Consider the following 19,453-nt stretch of genomic DNA (forward strand, 5'->3'; position numbering starts at 1 on the left):
CAGATGCCAGGGGGCCAGAGCCACCCGCCAGGGATCCAGGCACCGCGCCTGGCCGGGAAGTGAAGCACCCGGCACCCGCAGGCCACGACCTTCATGCCTCCAGCCCCAGCCCCCAGTCAGCACCTCCTCCTCTAGGGCAGCCGAGTCCTCACGCCCTGCGGCGGGGCCAGGGCATGGTCCAGACCCTGGACCGGACAGAAAGCGAGCGGCACGGCATCCGGGGGATGCGCAAGATGCTCAAATACGTATTTGGTTCATGGGAATCTGAGGTCAAGGATAGAAGAGATCAAATGAAGTCCTTCAATGACGGCTTCCGACCAGACGCAAAAGGCTAGTAACTTAAAAGTAGTTTCCTGTAACAGAAAAGAATCTGCAACACTACAGAGACGGATGGATGGGTGGGTAGGTAGGCAAACGGATAACTGAATCACTCTGCTATACACCCAAAACTAGCACAACGTGGTAAACCTTCATGGTCAAATACTTAAGTAAAAAAAAAAAAAAAAAAACAATAAAAAATTAAAGAATTTAAAAAATAAATAAAAGTGGTTTCATCTTCAGTAATCTCACATCTGGAATGGAGAAAAAGGGTCATTTAAGAGTAAGACCCCTCTAGAGAGCTCAGCCCAAAGGAATGTGTGAGCCACATCTGTGTGTGTGTGTGGGTGTGTCTGTGGGTGTCAGGCACTCAGTCATTTGCAACCCCATGGACTGTAGCCCGCCAGGGTCCTCTGCACATGGAATTCTCCAGGGAAGAATACTGGAGTGGCTTGCTATTCCTTGCTCCAAGGGACTTTCCTGTCCCAGGGATTGAATCGTCTCCTGCATTGCAGGTGGATTCTTTACCGTCTGAGCCACCAGGGAAGCCCGAGAACCACATATGTACATGTAAATATTCTAGCAACCACTTTAATATTTTTTAACAATAGGTATTCAAGAAACATTTTAATTAAAAGAAATCTGGCCACACCACACAGCTTGCAGGATCTTTGCTCCCTGACCAGGGGTTGAACTTCTGCCCCCTGCAGTGGAAGCATGCAGTGTGACCTCTGGATGCCTAGGGAAGCCCCTAGGAACCACTTTTATAAAGGTAAAAAGAAACAGGGGAAGTTAATTTTATTTTTTTTTAAGTTAATTTTAATACATTGTATCTAACCTAGTGGATACCAAATTATTTCAACGCATACTCAGTATTAAAACATTTTATATTCTTTTCTCATATGAAGTCTTCAAGACTGTTTTGCATTTTCCATGGGCAGCACATTTCAACTGGAACAGCCACGTTTCAAGTGTGGTCGTCAGTCACACATGGCTGGCAGCTACCACGATGCACAGAACAGGTACCGATCATGAACCATGAAAACCCCTCTGTGAATAACCACCACCAGCCATCTTTATAGTGATCCTGAATGCAATGAATATTCTAGCAATGAAGAAACAAACCCAGTGATGCCCAAGGGACTAAACATCCCAGGAACTAGAGAAAAAGCCAGTCCCCTTCATGTCAGTCCAGCACAGAAAAGCAACAGGGGCTGGAGGACCACAGTTACACCAGTTACACAAGGTCTGGATTCTCTGTACCGAGGGCTGCGTGAGCCAGGGCGCGGAGGCAAGTCAGGCTCCCCCGCAGGGAAGGAATAAAGGACAAGGCTGGCGCTGTGTGCCCCCACGTGCAAGGCAGAGGGAGACGCCCGACGCACCTCACACACTCAGCCCAGGGGCCTCTGTCCTGAGAGGAAGAGGTGCCCAGAGGGCTGAAGCAGGATATCGTGCCCGGATTAGATGGCGAGGACACGACTGAGCGCGCACACGCATGCCTGTATGCGAAGCCAGGTGTGCAAGAAGAGACTCAGCTCCCGGTACTGCTGCAAGTGTGAGCACAGGACTGGCAGGCTGGTGCGGGGGGAGCTCAGAGCAATCCCCTAGGACCTCAGGACCCCAGGGCTCAGAGCAATCCCCCAGGACCTCAGGGCTCAGAGCAGTCCCCCAGGACCTCAGGACCCCAGGGCTCAGAGCAATCCCCCAGGACCTCAAGACCCCAGGGCACTGGGAAAGTAATGATAAACCAAGTGAGCACAAAATGCTACCAGCTTTATCCCCAACTCGTTCCACAGACTCACAGCTCCCAACAACTCTGAGGCCATGGAGAAAGAGTACAGAAAACAGGGACCCCTCCCCGAGAGGGATAAACAGTCTTGACCAGGTGGCTGTGTCCCTGTCTGGCTGGGCCCCATGTGTCTGTCACGAGGTGTCCGCCCGGGACACGTGTACAAGGGGGCCGGGGGTGAGCAGGTGGCGGGGGTCTCGCGATGTGGTAGGAACACAGAGGAGGGCTCGGTCCCCTGTGATTCCAGGCAGGGCCCTATGAGGCTCCCGGGCAGGAAAGCCTTCCTGTGTCCCCATCTCTCACTTACAGGAAACAGGTTTCATTCATTCTATGACCTTCCAGAAATTCCAAACAGCAGGTCCAAACAGCTGCTAGTCAGGGAAGGGAGGGGCCGCGAGACAAGGGAGGAGCTGTCAGAAACAAGGCTGCCTTGAGGCATGGGTACCGGGACCCCTCACGGGGTACACAGCAGTGACTCTGAGCGGCTTGCAGCTATGAAACCCCCACCACGTGGGAGAAGTTAGCTGTTTGCTGCCTGTAAGCACACAGACCCCAGAGCAGCTGGAACCAGGTTTTTGATGCTGACTCCCAATTACCTCACCACCAACCAATCAGAAGAAGGTCCTCCAGCTGATGGCCCTCTCTGAACCATTACTGTAAAACTTCCTGCTACCTGCCAGGTGGAAACACACAGTTTTTAGGGCATTAGCCTGCTGTGTCCCCTTTTGCCTGGCAAACCAATAAACCTATTCTCTGCTGCTTCACCCAAAACTCTCCAAAAAATTCCAAAATCTCCAAATCTCAAAAAGTTTCCAAGATTTAATTTGATGTTGGGGTACAAAGGCCAGATTCAGCTTCAACAGTCCATGAGAAAAACACTGTTGATAAGATACGTGGTGAGACGCTTCCTACTGCTCAAGAAACAAGTCTGGTCTAATTGTTAATGCTGGTCTTTACTTTGTTTGGAAAGTTTCTACCGTAAATAAGCAGGTAAGCAGAGATAACCACAGGTTAAAGTGAAAGTCACTCAGCCGTGTCCAACTCTTTGCAACCCCATGGACTACACAGTCCATGGAATTCTCCAGGCCAGAATACTGGAGTGGGCAGCCTTTCCCTTCTCCAAGGGATCTTCCCAGGGGTTGAACCCAGGTCGAATAAATACCAATTTCCACTTTCTTGATGTTTAAATACATGTATGTATCAGGAAAATTTAATGACATTAAAAACCAATCAGGGGCTTCCCTGACAGCTCCGTGGTCCAGAGGCCCGCGCAGGAGGCAGGGCTTCAGCCCCTGGTCTGGGAGGACCCCACATGATACAGGGGACTGAACTCAGGAGCCGCAACTACTGAGCCCTGCTCTGGAGACGGCGCTCGGAAACAGGAGACACCACCCCGGTGCGAGGCCCACACGTCACAGCTGGCGAGGAGCCCCCGCCAGCTTTCTCGGGAACTGGAGAAAGGCCCACACAGCGAGGAAGACTCAGCTCAGCCAAAGACAAATAAATTTTAAAAATCACAACAATAAGAAATCTCCATAAAACTGCAAAACATTATCACTACTCAAATTTAATAAGCAGTATGTCTCTGCACAGTTCAGAACAATGGACGCCAAAATGACAACAAAAGTCCCAGTTTTGTTGTGATCACAATGGCTATCTCCTCCTGTCCTGGTCATAAGAAGGAGGCTGCCATTTAAACAAGCAGTCCCAAAATAAGAAATTCTGCTTAATACTAAAGTAAGGAGATGGGTTTGGGCCAACTGAAGAGCTCTGCTAGGACCCTTTGTCAAACTTTGGATGTAATTATAATCCCAAATATCAAATAATTTCAGAGAATCGAGAAGAATGTTCTAGGCCTACGCTATCCAATAGAAATATAATGCTAGGCACACATGATTTTAAGTTTTCCAGTAGCAACATTAAAGAAAAAAGAAACAGGTGAGATTAATTTGAAGAATATTGATTTATTTTATTAACCCAATATATCCAACATATCATCTCAGCATATAATCAAAATTAATGAGATATCTTACTTTTTTCATATAAAACCTTCAACATTTGGCCTGGATTTCACACCTACAGTTCACCTCAATTTGGAGCAGCTACAATTCAAGTGTTCATTAGCCAAATGTAGCAAGTGGCTATAATATTAACAAACACCAAGACGGTTCCATTCTGTGGTGAAGATTCTAAAGAGCAAAGCGGTTAGGGGACGGGTAAACTGAGAGCCAGGCCTAGAGTTGCTTCTAACTCCCGACCAAACATTTGTTGTATTTAATCAGACCGTCAGCCCTGCGATTTGACACAGAGAGTATCAAATTAAGGCAGGCCAAGGACACCCGGGATGCAAGTCACTGTCAAGACCGTGTGAAACCAGAGCTCACTGTCAAAAGACCATGTCTGGCTGAACCAAAGGACACCGAACAGCAAATCAACAGAGCAGACCCTATCTCAATCGGTAAGCCTGGATGCTTTGTTTTGACAAGTCTGAGAACATCACAGGTATTGTAGGGTCCAAACTCCCCAGGCTCAGAACAATGACTGTGAAAATAGCACAGTGCACACAGAGGGAAGGGTTTTTGAGAATTCAAGCTCACATGACACTGGATAGAATTTCCTACACCCTGACCCTCCTCACTGTTGGTAATATTTATGAAGTAATCAGGGGCTTCCCTGGTGGTACACTGGACAAAAACCCGCCTGCCAATGCAGGGGACACGGGTTTGATCCCTGGCCTGGGAAGATCCTACATGCTGCAGCAACTACCGCAGCCCATGAGCCTAGAGCCGTGCTCTGCATCAGGAGCGGCTCCACAATGGCAAGCCCACGCTCTGCATCAGGAGCGGCTCCACAATGGCAAGCCCACGCTCTGCAGGGCAGCCCCGCTCAGCACAACTAGAGAGCTCGTACACAGCGACGAAGACCCAGCACTGCCAAAGCAAAGAAATCGTAAAGAAAAAGAAGCCATCTGCAGGAATAAGAAAAGATGTCTTGCTTAAAAGAAAATCCTCTGGCCCAAAATAGGAGGGAGAGGGAAATTGTCGTATGTTAATCACTGTTAAAGCTGGGTGATGGATACAAGGCTATTTATTATATTAAATGATTCTTCCTTCCTTTCTGTAACATGAAAGTTTCCACAATAAAAAATTTCGGTTTTTTTTTTAAAGGAGGGAAGAAGGAGGGGGGGCATAGTCTTCCTTCTAAAAGAGGACGTTTCCTAGTGTCAGAGCCCTGACACCAGGACAAATAAACAAACTCCAGCATCCTGGTGATAATTCCAAGAGCACTTGAAAATATGCAGACGTTGCAATTTTAAGGAAGTGACCGAATGGAGAGCAGAAGGAAGGAAAGAGGGAAAATATTTTTAAAATGCCTACAACCCCAACGTCCTGAGAAAATCACTGACAGCAGCATCTCAACATATACCCTCCAGACCATCCCGGTCTGTTTATTGAAACGTGTATCATGGCCTCCAGCCTGATGCAGTGAGGTGATGAGCGGGGCTGCTCTCCAGGAGCGGGCCTGCCTTGGGAAGGGCCACCTTCCAGGTGGTTCTCAGCGGGAGGGTCAAACTCTGGGCTGGGCAAGTGACAGAGACGGTGTGACACAGCCCCTCCTCTGAAGATTTAAATCCCCAACCAGGGTAGGGCAGTGGCTGCTGTTCAGTCCCTGAGTGTGTCCCACTCTCTGCGACCCCAGCGACTGCAGCACACCCAGTTCCTGTCCTTCACTACCTCCCAGAGTTCGCTCAGATTCCTGTCCATCAAGTCAGTGATGCCATCCAACCATCTCATCCTATGCTGGCCCTCTCCTTTGGCCTTCAGTCTTTCCCAGCATCAGGGTCTTTCCCGATGAGTCGGCTATTTGCATAGGGTGGCTAAACCACTGAAGCATCAGCATCAGTCCTCCCAATGAATATTTAGAGCTGATTTCCTTTAGACTTGACCAGTGTGATCTCCCTGCAGTCCAAGGGACTCTCAAGAGTCTTCTCTGGCTAGTAGACCTGAATCATCCAGGGTCCTGGACAGAGGACCTTGAATTCCTACAGCTGGGATCCCAGGACCTGACTGACTCCAGCTTGTGAAAACAACCAGTACCCTTCTTACAAACACGGTTTTCTCATTTAAGCTGGATAGAGTTCCCATCCGTTGTTTGAAGTAAAGAACTCCAATAAGAGTAATAACGAATTTTCCACCAGGTACTGTGCTAAAATTTTGATTGGCGTTAATTCATTTACTCCTCAAACACTCCCATGAGGTAAATACTACCACTGACTCCGTTTCAGAACTGAAAACCTGGAGATCCAGGCAGATTAAATAGTATGTCCCAGCTTACCGCTACTGGTTGTTCAGCTGGGATTTGAACTTCGGCTGGTGGATCTTGCCATTTTGTCCAAAATCATAAAACCTTCAATTAAGCTGCTTTCTGGCCTGCTTTTTTCATTAACAATATGTTAAGAATGTCTTTGGCGTGTTGGAAAATACATCTTTTGTTAACAGCCACAATGAATTTCATAATTCAACCAAGAACCTCTTCCACTGGGATATTTAGGTTGTTTTAGTTTTTCAGTATCATGAATATGGCTCTAATAGCTGCCCTTTTAATCTGAAGGAGCATCCGATTTACAGTTGGATTAACTTTCCGGCCTGGGTTTGTCAGGTCAAAGGATATACGCCCTTTCCCATTCTCAGTACGCGTAGTACAGCAGGGCACTGTCCTCACAGCCTGTTAAATGCAAAAGGAACAACGTCAGCTTTTCTCTGAGAAAGGCTGTGGGCATTCCCATGTGCTCGGAAAGGAGACAATCTGCGCAGCTAAATCAGAAAGAAAATTCTGTTTTTAAATGTTAATTGGTGAAGGATAATAGGATTTCCCAATCAATACCAAGTACAGTTCAAGTCCAGTGTTTGAGGACTTCTATTGCGTCACATTCCCCGAGGCAATTCTAAAGGGCTTCGCTCAGGGATGACTGTGGAAAAGGTGAGTTACAAGCAAAGACGTTACTGTGACTCTTGGCCTCTTTTCTTTGCACTGGCTGCTTCAAAAGCCAGAAGAGACACCAGTTAAATCAACACAGTGATATGACTACCAGTGCGTTTATTTCCCCCGTGAGACTGAGGTTCTCTAGTTCCTGTTCTCAGGTCACTCCGGTGTGGTAACTTCCTGAGGAGATCGCATTCTTTCCTACTTTGTTCTATACAGACTGAACCCTCTCTAGCTGAATACAAAATCACACTTCAAACTAGACCTAACTGCTAGCTAACGAAGGCCGAGGCTCCACCTGAGATGAGCAGGAAGCTTGAGAGAAAGATAATGGCTGAAAGCACCCACCCCTCACAAGGGGGCAGGTGGGAAAGACAAAATATATTAGGATGTGTGGCCGGGGCTGCAGCCGTGTGACACTGGACAGCAAACTCCACACTGAGCCGTCCTCTGGGAGACAGGATGACTGAAGGCAGAAAAGTATGAACAACAGTCCAAGATCCCTTGTGAATTTGAATATCTAGGGAAAACTAGTTACTCAGTAACTTTTATCCACTCAGACAGAATATAAATTTAAAAAGAAAATGTTTGCCCTAAAACTAGTATCAGGACATAGAATATATTAGCACAGTCCTGGTAACTAACTCAGGCAGAGGCTGGCTAGGCTGACAGTGATTATCTTGCAGGGACAGATAAGAATGATGAAAGGGAAAAGACAAGTAAATATTTACCAAACACAATTCCAAGGAAGAAAAGAGATAGCAGACCCAGGAAACTAAAGAATATGAAGATAAAATGAAGCACTCCCAGAAAGTTCAGGGACTCAGAAGAGAATAAAAAATTAAAAATCAAAGTGGATCAGGACACGCTACCTATTATTCTAACTAGTTCAGCGGCCACGTTTCCTCCTATTTGGCAATCCTCATGCCTGCCCCCAGTCAGCGGTCAGCCCAGCTCTTGGGGGAAAGTGAGCAGAGACAGAGACGGATGAGAACGGCTGTGGAGAATGTGAAGAATCCGCCCGCAGGACACACGGTCCGGTCCGACCCCTGATCCCAGAAGATCCGACGCGCCAGATGAACTAAGCCCGAGTGTCACAACTCCTGAGCCCAACAGCTGAAGCCCCGAGAGGAGCCACCAGATGCGAAGCCCTCACACTGCGGTTAGAGAGCAGGCTCAGCTCGCCACCGCAGCGAAGACCCGGCACAGCTGATAAATTCAAGAAAAAAAAAAGAATGAGTGCAGGCAGGGCAGGATTCTGCTCCCACGGGAAGCCTCCCAGCAGAACCAGGAGGTCAAGGGATCGTGCTTGCGGCCTTCTCAGTGGCGAGGTGTACAAGCCTGGCTAACCCGCCGAGGCCATCAGGGCAGTCTCAGGGGACACAGCTGGTCCCCCGAGGAGCGGGGCTCACCGAGGGCATGGCTGCAGCTCCGGCAGGACTCCGTCAGGCTGACGATGATCTGCTGCAGGTCGGCTCTGGGGGGAGTGGGCGAAGGATTGGGGTTTTTCCAGCCATTGCATTTACAAGATTCCTCTGCCTAAAAAGCGAATAAAGAGAGAAACAAAATTATATACTAGACACCAAGGAACTGAATGTTTTACGCACAAGTAACACACACACCAGTCACAGGACTGCAACCTCCCCAACTCCTGACTTAATAATATTCTCTGTATTAGCAGGAAACAAAAGCAGAAAAAAGGCAAAGGGGGTGTGTGACTCAGGCATGTTGTTTTTGTCGTTGCTTTTAGGGTTTGGGTTTCTTTTCTGCTGATCCTGCCTCACAGAGAGGAGACTGTGCCCTCCACTCTGGTACCACGGCCCCAGGGAGCATCCACCGGGTCCATCCATCAAGCTTTCCGAAAGGAAAAGCCAGATTCCTGAGGTCCCAGCAACACGTGCGGTTCCAGCGACAGCTCTGCCCACGGCACTGACGGGGTCAGCAACCCCAGGGCCACCGGAGGACGCCCTCGCCGGCCCCTCCCACTCCCCCGCCGGCCCCTCCCACTCCCCCCCCAGACCCCTGCCGGCTCCTCCCACACACTCGCGGGCTCCTCCCAGTTCCTCCTGGGCTCCCAGCCATACAAGTGGAGAGGGTTCTTCCTGGAGGCCACGAGTTCTCCCTCCAAGAAATATCCCAGGTTTCCCACACCAGAGCATTTTTTAGTAACGCTTGACAGCATCTTTCTTAACTTTCCCCACTTAATCTTCACATTTCCCCACCTTCTTAGAAAACAGCGAACATGCTCAAGTGTTTCTGTGATGACATGGGGTTATAAAGCAGAGGACAAGAGTGGAAAGGTACCGATTATTCCCAATTATTCTACCGAGTACCACTCTGGGTCTTCACGGGTCATAAGGTGTGGAGGGAAACGTGGAAAGCTTGTACTGAATGATTCCAACCTTTACTCCCTTCACTGACTCTATCCTTCACCACATCAGTTCAGTTCAGTAGCTCAGTCGTGTCCGACTCTTTGCGACCCCATGAATCGCAGCACGCCAGGCCTCCCTGTGCATCACCAACTCCCGGAGTTTACTCAAACTCATGTCCATCGAGTCGGTGATGCCATCCAGCCATCTCATGCTCTGTCGTCCCCTTCTCCTCCTGCCCCCAGTCCCTCCCAGCATCAGGGTCTTTTCCAATGAGTCAACTCTTCAAATCAGGTGGCCAAAGTATTGGAGTTTCAGCTTCATCATCATTCCTTCCAGTGAACACCCAGGACTGACCTCTTTTAGGATGGACTCGTTGTCTTCTCCAACACCACAGTTCAAAAGCATCAACTTTTCAGTGCTCAGCTTTCTTCACAGTCCAACTCTCACATTCATACATGACCACTGGAAAAACCATAGCTTTGACTAGATGGACCTTTGTTGGCAAAGTAATGTCTCTGCTTTTTAATATGCTATCTAGGTTGATCATACCTTTCCTTCCAAGGAGTAAGTGTCTTTTAATTTCATGGCTGCAATCACCATCTGCAGTGATTTTGGAGCCCAAAAAACTAAAGTCTGACACTGTTTCCACTGTTTCCCCATCTATTTGCCATGAAGTGATGGGACCAGATGCCATGATCTTAGTTTTCTGAATGTTGAGCTTTAAGCCAACTTTTTCACTCTCCTCTTTCACTTTCATCAAGAGGCTTTTTAGTTCCTCTTCACTTTCTGCCGAAAGGGTGGTATCATCTGCATATCTGAGGTTACTGATATTTCTCCCAGAAATCTTCATTCCAGCTTGTGCTTCCTCCAGCCCAGCGTTTCTCATGATGTACTCTGCATATAAGTTAAATAAGTAGGGTGACAATACACAGCCTTGACGTACTCCATTCCCTATTTGGAACCAGTCTGTTGTTCCATGTCCAGTTCTAACTGTTGCTTCCTGACCTGCATATTGCTTTCTCAAGAGGCAGGTCAGGTGGTCTGGTATGCCCATCTCTTTCAGAATTCTCCACAGTTTATTGTGATCCACACAATCGAAGGCTTTGGCGTAGTCAATAAAGCAGAAATAGATGTTTTTCTGGAACTCTCTTGCTTTTTCGATGATCCAGTGGATATTGGCAATTTGATCTCTGGTTCCTCTGCCTTTTCTAAAACCAGCTTGAACATCTGGAAGTTCTCGGTTCACGTATTGCTGAAGCCTGGCTTGGAGAATTTTGAGCATTACTTTACTAGCATGAGAGATGAGTGCAATTGTGCAGTACTTTGAGCATTCTTTGGGATTGCCTTTCTTAGGGATTGGAATGAAAACTGACCTTTTCCAGTCCTGTGGCCACTGCTGAGTTCTCCAAATTTGCTGGCATACTGAGTGCAGCACTTTCACAGGATCATCTTTCAGGATTTGAAATAGCTCAACTGGAATTCCATCACCTCCACTAGCTTTGTTCGTAGTGATGCTTTCTAAGGCCCGCTTGACTTCACATTCCAGGATGTCTGGCTCTAGGTGAGTGATCACACCATTGTGATTATCTGGGTCATGAAGATCTTTTTTGTATAGTTCTTCTGTGTATTCTTGCCACCTCTTCTTAATATCTTCTGCTTCTATTAGGTCCATATCATTTCTGTCCTTTATTGAACCCATCTTTGCCTGAAATGTTCCCTTGGTATCTCTAATTTTCTTAAAGAGATCTCTACTCTTTCCATTCTGCTGCTTTCCTCTATTTCTTTGCATTGTTCGCTGAGGAAGGCTTTCTTATCTCTCCTGGCTATTCTTTTGAACTCTGCATTCAAATGGGAATATCTTTCCTTTTCTCCTTTGCTTTTCGCTTCTCTTCTTCTCACAGCTTTTTGTAAGGCCGCCTCAGACAACCATTTTGCCTTTTTGCATTTCTTTTCCATGGGGATGGTCTTGATCCCTGTCTCCTGTACAATGTCACGAACCTCTGTCCATAGTTAATCAGGCTCTCTGTCTATCAGATCTAGTCCGTGAGAAGATACCCCTCCGCCAAGGTAAGGAGCAGCGGCTGCGCTTTGCTGGAGCAGCCGTGAAGAGATACCCCACGTCCAAGGTAAGAGAAACCCAAGTAAGACGGTAGGTGTTGCCAGAGGGCATCAGAGGGCAGACACACTAAAACCATAATCACAGAAAACTAGCCAATCTGATCACAGGACCACAGTCGTGTCTAACTCAATGAAACTAAGCCATGCTGTGTGAGGCCACCCAAGACAGTCGGGTCGTGGAGAGGTCTGACAGAATGTGGTCCACTGGAGAAGGGAATGGCAAACCACTTCAGTATTCTTGCCTTGAGAACCCCATGAACAGTATGAGAAGGCAAAATGATAGGATACTGAAAGAGGAACTCCCCAGGTCGGTAGGTGCCCAATATGCTAATGGATCAATGGAGAAATAACTCCAGAAAGAATGAAGAGATGGAGCCAAGGCAAAAACAATACTCAGTTATGGATGTGACTGGTGATAGAAGCAAGGTCCGATGCTGTAAAGAGCAATATTGCATAGGAACCTGGAATGTTAGGTCCATGAATCAAGGCAAATTGGAAGTGGTCAAACAGGAGATGGTAAAAGTCGACATTCTTATGTCGACATTCTAGGAATCAGTGAACTAAAATGGACTGAAATGGGTGAATTTAACTCAGATGACCAGTATATCTACTACTGTGGGCAGGAATCCCTTAGAAGAAATGGAGTAGCCATCATGGTCAACAAAAGAGTCCAAAGTGCAGTACTTGGATACAATCTCAAAAATGACAGAATGATCTCTGTTCGTTTCCAAGGCAAACCACTCAATATCACGGTAATCCAAGGCTATGCCCCAACCAGTAATGCTGAAGAAGCTGAAGTTGAACGGCTCTATGAAGACCTACAAGACCTTTTAGAACTAACACCCAAAAAAGATGTCCTTTTCATTATAGGGGACTGGAATGCAAAAGTAGGAAGTCAAGAAACACCTGGAGTAACAGGCAAATTTGGCCTTGGAGTACGGAATGAAGCAGGGCAAAGGCTAATAGAGTTCTACCAAGAGAACGCACTGGTCATAGCAAACATCCTCTTCCAACAACACAAGAGAAGACTCTACACATGGACATCACCAGATGGTCAACACCGAAATCAGATTGATTATACTCTTTTCAGCCAAAGATGCAGAAGCTCTATACAGTCAGCAAACAAGACCAGGAGCTGACTGTGGCTCAGATCATGAACTCCTTATTGCCAAATTCAGACTGAAATTGAAGAAAGTGGGGAAAACCACTAGACCATTCAGGTATGACCTAAATCAAATCCTGGACACTACTGGCCTTTAAATAAACTGCAATATTTTTATGCTTGGGCTTTGTGTTAGATCTTTTGTCCCCTCAGACGTCTTTTCTCCCTGGTTTGGATCTCCCAGCCCCCCCAACCCCTGATGTACCAGATGGCTGAAGTTAACAGAAGTCTGAAAATTTCCGAACGGCTGCTGCCTTGACCTCACAGGGAAAATTCTCCCAAGATAGGAATAGTTCCTGAAGTGTATCCATGTAAAGGAGATTAAGAAAAGAAAGAATAAATAACTGGCAAGGCAGGGAGGGTCAAGATGCAAGAAGAAAAACCTGCTTTTGATGGTAAGCCCTTCCCCGTGGGCACGTGGAACCTGGCAATCCCCACCTTACTGCTCCTCACAGTGAGGATGGGGAGGAAGGACCTTCCACCAGCAACCCCAACAGAGCAGCCCCCAGTGCCTAGCTCCAGGGACCCTCTTTGGTCTGGCCAGGCACCAGGCAGGGCCTACTGCTACCCACAGTCTCTGATACTAAGCTAAACTGGGCCCTGAAATTCTCTGAGGCAAGCCATCTGCCTTTGAGAGACAAGGTTTCCAAGGCCATGTTCCTGAGGTGATGCTCATGAGAGTCTGCACCCCAGAAAGCACCCCACAATCCCGAGGGCTGGGGCAGACCCCACACACACACACCCACCCCTCCTCTCCTCGTGGTGGGCCATCTGTCCCCACCTCCAGCTGTTCTGAGCAGTTGGTCTGATTCAGCTGACCTTTCCAAAAAAGGCCTTTGGCTAAAGAAAAACAAGTGATGGCAAAAGCAGCCAATGAAGGACAGCGTGCCAAACCTAAAAGGGGAAAACAGCGGTGGCCAGAAACGGGGAGTCTGGAGAACTACATGCTAAGTCAAGGACTCAAGATAGGCGCCAAGAGTCTACTCCCTGCCGGCTACATTTGTTGGGTATGGAAGGAGCCAAGGAGACCCTGCTGGTGCGGGGGAGAGCAGCTGTGGGGGAGCTGGGGGCGGCAGACAGGCAGAGCAGGTGAGCACAGCGCACAGGCTGTCAGAGAGGGTGGTGCTGGGAGAGAAAGACTGACGGCGGGTCAGGAAGGTCTGGGAACAGAGAAGCCAAACGCAGTTTTAACCGGGACCCTTACAGACGGGGACATTCAAGCAAAGGTTTGACAATGAAGGTCACTGGCAGAAGAACAGCCCAGGCAGAGGGAGCAACCTCTGCAAAGGCAAGGGCAGGCCTGGTTTGCTCAACAGAGCGCAGCAGCCAGGGCGAGGAGCTCAGGGCAGAAAGGGGAGCGCTGCAGTGGAGACCCCACAGAGAAGGCCTCCTGAGAACGGTAACATGTCAGCCCAGGTACCTGTCTTCCCCTCCTCTCAAGGAGGGTCCTCCAGGCTTCAAACAGGAATGGAGACAGAACACAAGGGCTTGAGGCAGGGTGTCTGCAAACATTTTCTTTCTCTTTCACTCTTTCCTTTAGTCATTAGGGTCAACCATCCCCACTCTCTTTTTTTCCCTTAAATAGCAATCATGGAGGGGGGGGAATCCACCCACTTTCCTGTCATTAATCTGTATCAGTAAATCGTCTTACTTCCTTCTGCTTCTAACTTCCAGTCCAGGATAATGATGCTCCTATCACACAGGGAAGCACATTAACTGCAAATACGACCCAGCACTTATAAATCTCTGATATCTGGATAGAAAGGAAGGCCCACCGAGAGACCGCAGGATGCTCCCTGAATTGTCCTAAAGGTGCCAAGCTGCCTAGTCAAGGGTTTCGTGACTTAACAAGGACAAGGGCTTATGTTGGGTGTGGGGTCAAGCGGATAATAACCGGAGTTCAGTCTGTCCTCAGTCTGCCTCCGTGACCTCTGCAGCTTTTGACAGACACGATGGATTTTGCATCTGGTCACGGAAGCAACCACAGCCGCGGTCTGCTTCACGGGCAGGTTGGCCCCGGGAAGGAAGTACCTGTGGCAAGAGCTCCGTGTAGACCACAATTAAACCCACTGAAGGCCGCATCTGTCACTCCAAACGCTCAGAGAGACTCTGACCTAGGTAGGCATGAGGTTCCTCGTTACAGGGACGTGGGGAGGCTGGCCAGCAGGCCTGATCAACCCTGTTCGCTCCACAGCTACGAGGACAGCCATTACCCGGACAAGACAGAACTTCCTGCGGCAAAAGTCTGAGCCCACACATAAGAAAGCCCGTGGCCGTGCCTGAGGTGCGGCCTCCCCGCAGCTCTTCCCACGGCACGCAGACGGCACAGCTCGAGAGACGGCTACGGGAGGGCTCCCTGCGTTTGGAGGCCGGGGGGTAACGTGCACAGGGAGGAGAGGGGAAAGGAAACAAGCCCGGAGCCCTTCCTGCTCCTCACACCCCATGTACTCACTTTTCAAACCTTGAGCACCCTCTGCGTGTCCCTCACATCACAAGCCTGGATGCTGACACACCAGAACCCTCTCTTCACGGGAGATGAAGACGCAGCCCAGTGGCGCTCGGCTTTGGAGGCCCCGCAGTCACTGGACAACTTCCTCAGAAAAGTAAAGCGGAGTCTGGGAGCGTGGGCAGCACCAGAGGGAGGCAGGTATCCGTCTTCTCTAAGCGAGTGATTAAATTCTCCCAGACAACCCGGTAGAAGGAGACTGGATCTTCCCGCAGCAAAGTCCCAGGACCAGGATCTTCCTTCAGGATTTGCTTCCTCCAAGCCTGGAGGTGCGCAGAAGGCAGGGGTGGAGACGGCGGGGAGGGCGGGGGAAGGCAGGACCGCTCTCAGCCACAGAGGCTGGCAGGAGAACCTGGGGAAGGCGGAGCGCGTCCATGAGGACTCGGCCGCTTCCCCCGCAGCCCCTGACCAGCGACGGGACAAGAATGTGTTTGCCAGCAAAGCGTTTCATTCTGGGCTGAGGTTGGCAGACAGGCGGCAGGGGACAGCACACAGTATCAAAGCTCTGTTCAGGAGGGTGGGCCTGGAGTGATGCAAAGGCAATTTCAAATCTTAGCTTCAGCATCTGCAAACTGTATGAACCTGAGGTAAATCCCTTAACCTTCCTAATCTATGAAAGGAGCACAAAATATTCATCCCACAAGACTGTTAGAGGCACTAAGGAATGAAGGTGGGTAGGCGCTGAATGGATGGAAGTGGTAATGAAGACGCTGTTAACATGGTAGGAGAGCCCTGTTAGGTGAAAGATTAGCTGAGACCAGAGCTCTGTAAATCATGACCAACTGTGACAGTTAATACTTTAAAGCAAGGACCTAAAGAGGATGCAACCAACGAAAGTAGCTTGAAGATACTGGTCCCGATCACTGTGGAATCACAGCACTTAGTGAACAAAAGATTGGTCAGCTTACACCGAAAAGTGTCACTCCTCACATACATGATCCAGCAATCCCATTGCTGGGCATGAATCTGGAGAAAACTAATTTAAAAGATATGTGCAAACTAACACAACATTGTAAAGCAATTATCCTCTAATTAAAAAAAAAAAAGTTATTCCTAACTTGAAGTCACTTGCTTGCTCAATATTAAACAACAAAAAAGATATATGCATCCCAACATTCATTGCAACACTATTTACAATAACCAAGACATGGAAGCAATTTAAATGTCCATCAACAGAGGAATGGATAAAAAAGATGTGGTACATGTGCACAATATAAACTGGAAGGGCCAAAGCTGGAGCTGGAGCTCCAATACTTCGGCCACCTGATGCTAAGAGCCGACTCACTGGAAAAGACCCTGATGCTGGGAAGGATTGAGGGCAGGAAGAGAAGGGGATGACCGAGGATGAGACGGTTGGATGGCATCACTGACTCAATGGACATGAGTTTAAGTAAACTCTGGGAGATGGTGAAGGACAGGGAGGCCTGGCGTGCTGCAGTCCATGGGGCCACAAAGAGTTGAACACGACTGAGTGACGGAACAAAAACAAGCATACACGATGGAATATTACTCAGCCATAAAAAAGAAAGAAATAATACCATTTGCAACAACATGGATAGACCTAGAGATTGTCATACTGAGTGAAGTAAGTCAGAGACAGAAAGATAAATATGATATCACTTATATGTGGAATCTAAAAAAAAAGGTACAAATGAACTTATTTACAAAAGAGAAATAGAGTTACATATGTAGACAACAAACTTACTGTCACCAGCGGGGGAAGGGAGGAGAGACGGATAAAATGGGAGCTTGGGATTGACATCCACACACGCGACATATAAAACAGTAACTAATGAGGACCTACTGCATAGCACAGGGATCTCTACTCAACACCCTCTAATGACTGTATGGGGAAAGGATCTTCCAAATGTGTGACAATATATATATATGTAACTGATTCACTTTGCTCACACCTAAAACAATATTATTTATCAACTAGACTTCAATTTTTTAATGGATTAAAAAAAATAAGGCTAAATATTTGTTCTGACAATGAACCTGTCTAGGTCCTAGTGAATGGTAGCAAAGACAAACCCACCAAATAATACGGACCATAATTTGATGTATGTTTGTTAAATGCATAAGCAATTTCAAATGTAGGATTGCAGATATACAGAGGAACTAGAAAGAGACACACTTTCTAGTGTGTGTGGGGGGGTGAAAGTTGGGAGGAGAAGGGACATTCCCTTTGTATTCTATATTCTTCTCTGGAGTTCATATTCATGGGTTGATTGCTAATTTTCTTTAACATTGATTCCTCTGAAGGAAAAAACATGATTCCAACAACAGTAACAGAGACTCAGTACACACAGGGAGGGTGGAAACCACAGCCTTATCATAAACCACATGTAAGAATTCCAGGATCCAACACCCTTGTCCCTGTGGCACTGCTTATAAGCCCCCTCCCCTCACTGAGGTTCAAGCCAAGACAGGAACAAGCTTCCAGTTCTTGGAGAAAAGGATACGGGGATTTTCAGAGATAAAAATCTTAACCTCATGATTGCAACAGACTTACAGTCCAGAAGTTAAAGTCGATGCCTCTTCTTGTCCTTCTTGTCTTAATATGACAGAAGACTGCTGTGTTCTTGGGGGCCTAACAAGTGGGTAGGTCATGAACCTCACATCAGGGAGAGTCCTCCCAAGACCCTTGCATTCCCGGTACTCAGTAAAAGACGGCTACATCCCCCACATTGAAGCCACTTGTTACAGAAGAGCTTGATAAATTGCACAACAAGAAACTCCGATGATTTAGAAAGTAACTGAATAAAGGACTTTTCTTTCAAAAGTGGCTAACCCTGCTTCCTCCGCTGAGTCTTGGGAACCCAGTAGCTTTTACAAAGTAGGTTTTTGTTTCCTTTGTTCAGAAGGACTGAGACTTTTCCCAAATAAACAGAAAAATTCCATGAAAACTAAGGGAAGGGTGGAGGGAGGGTGAGAAGGGAGCACAGAGAAACCCTGAAGTGGGAAAGCTGCGTCAGCACGCGCAGGGCTCCAGGCCGCCCTGCCGCCCCGGGCAAGGCTGAGGCTCCAGAGCGCCCTGCCGCCCTCAGGCAAGGCCGAGGTGAGCCGCAAGGTCGGAAATGCTCTGAATTCAGAGACAGTGTCAAAGGTGGGGGAAGGATGCTAAACTATCTAATCAGGAATTCTTTTCTACTGATTCATGTTATAATGATATTTTGGAATATTAGGTAAAACATTAAAACTAAGGAAAGTGTTTTATTGCAATTTTTTATGTGCTGAATACTTGTCCCCCAAAGTTTATGACCACCCAGAACCTCACAAAGGGACCTTGTCTGGACCCAGGATTACTTAAGGATCTTGAGACAAAATTAACCTAGTTTAGACTGGGCCTTAAAACCAATAAGTGGTATTTTTGTAAGAGAAAGGAGAGGGAGATCCGGACACCAAGTCATTCACGCAGATGGAAGATGCCCTGTGGAGACAGAGGCAGAGACTGGAGAGGAGAACCTATAAAACCAAGAGGGAACCTCCCCTGTGGTTCAGGGGTTAACAACCCACCCTGTTGATCCCTGGTACTGGCCAAGGCTGCCAGGAGCCACCAGATGTTAGGAAGACCCAGGAAGGATTCATCCCAGATCCTTCAGAGCCCTGCCCTGCTGACACCTTGATTTCAGACCTCTGGCCTCCAAAATTGAATTAAAGGAATAAATTCCTGATAATGTTTGTGATCATTTTTTATGGCATTCCAAGAAAATTAATGCAAGTGGCATAAAATAGATAAGAACCTGCTGTGTAACACAGGGAGCTCCACTCGATCCTCTGTAATGACCTACAATGGGAAAAGACTCTAAGACAGAGTGGATATGTGTACACGCATAACTGATTGACTTTGCTGGACGCCTGAAGCTAACACAACACTGTCAATCAACTGTAACAGAACGTTTAAGAACACAGGTGGCTGTCAGGAAATGTTAAGTTACAGAGAGGTATGTGCTCACGTTCGATTCCTATTGATGTTGCTGCACTAGAGTTTAAAGGGAATTTACCCCTCCAAACCCAAGTCTTCACTACGGACCCTAACTGCTGAGGTACAGAAGAGTCCCCATATTTCTTAAATGCTTCTAAATGATGAAAGTTACACCCAATTGAAACATCTGGAAGTCTCTTGATTTTGCTCAGTTGTTTCTGGATTTTTCATGTTGGTGGGATAAGAAAATTACTTCCTACATGTGTACAAATATCAC

The 19,453-nt window shown here is 47.6% G+C and overlaps 1 protein-coding gene across 1 annotated transcript in view; it reads right to left on the bottom strand.

Moving 5' to 3' along the window:
- KAT2B (lysine acetyltransferase 2B) overlaps positions 1-19,453 on the bottom strand; it is a 92,938-nt gene that overhangs the window by 56,648 nt on the left and 16,837 nt on the right. Inside the window, exon 2 of the mRNA XM_061167242.1 lies at positions 8,503-8,629. Coding sequence (XP_061023225.1) covers positions 8,503-8,629 — 127 coding nt within the window. The remainder of the gene's footprint in view (positions 1-8,502; positions 8,630-19,453) is intronic.

Source organism: Dama dama, chromosome 19, assembly GCF_033118175.1.
Source record: "Dama dama isolate Ldn47 chromosome 19, ASM3311817v1, whole genome shotgun sequence".
NCBI lineage: Eukaryota > Metazoa > Chordata > Mammalia > Artiodactyla > Cervidae > Dama > Dama dama.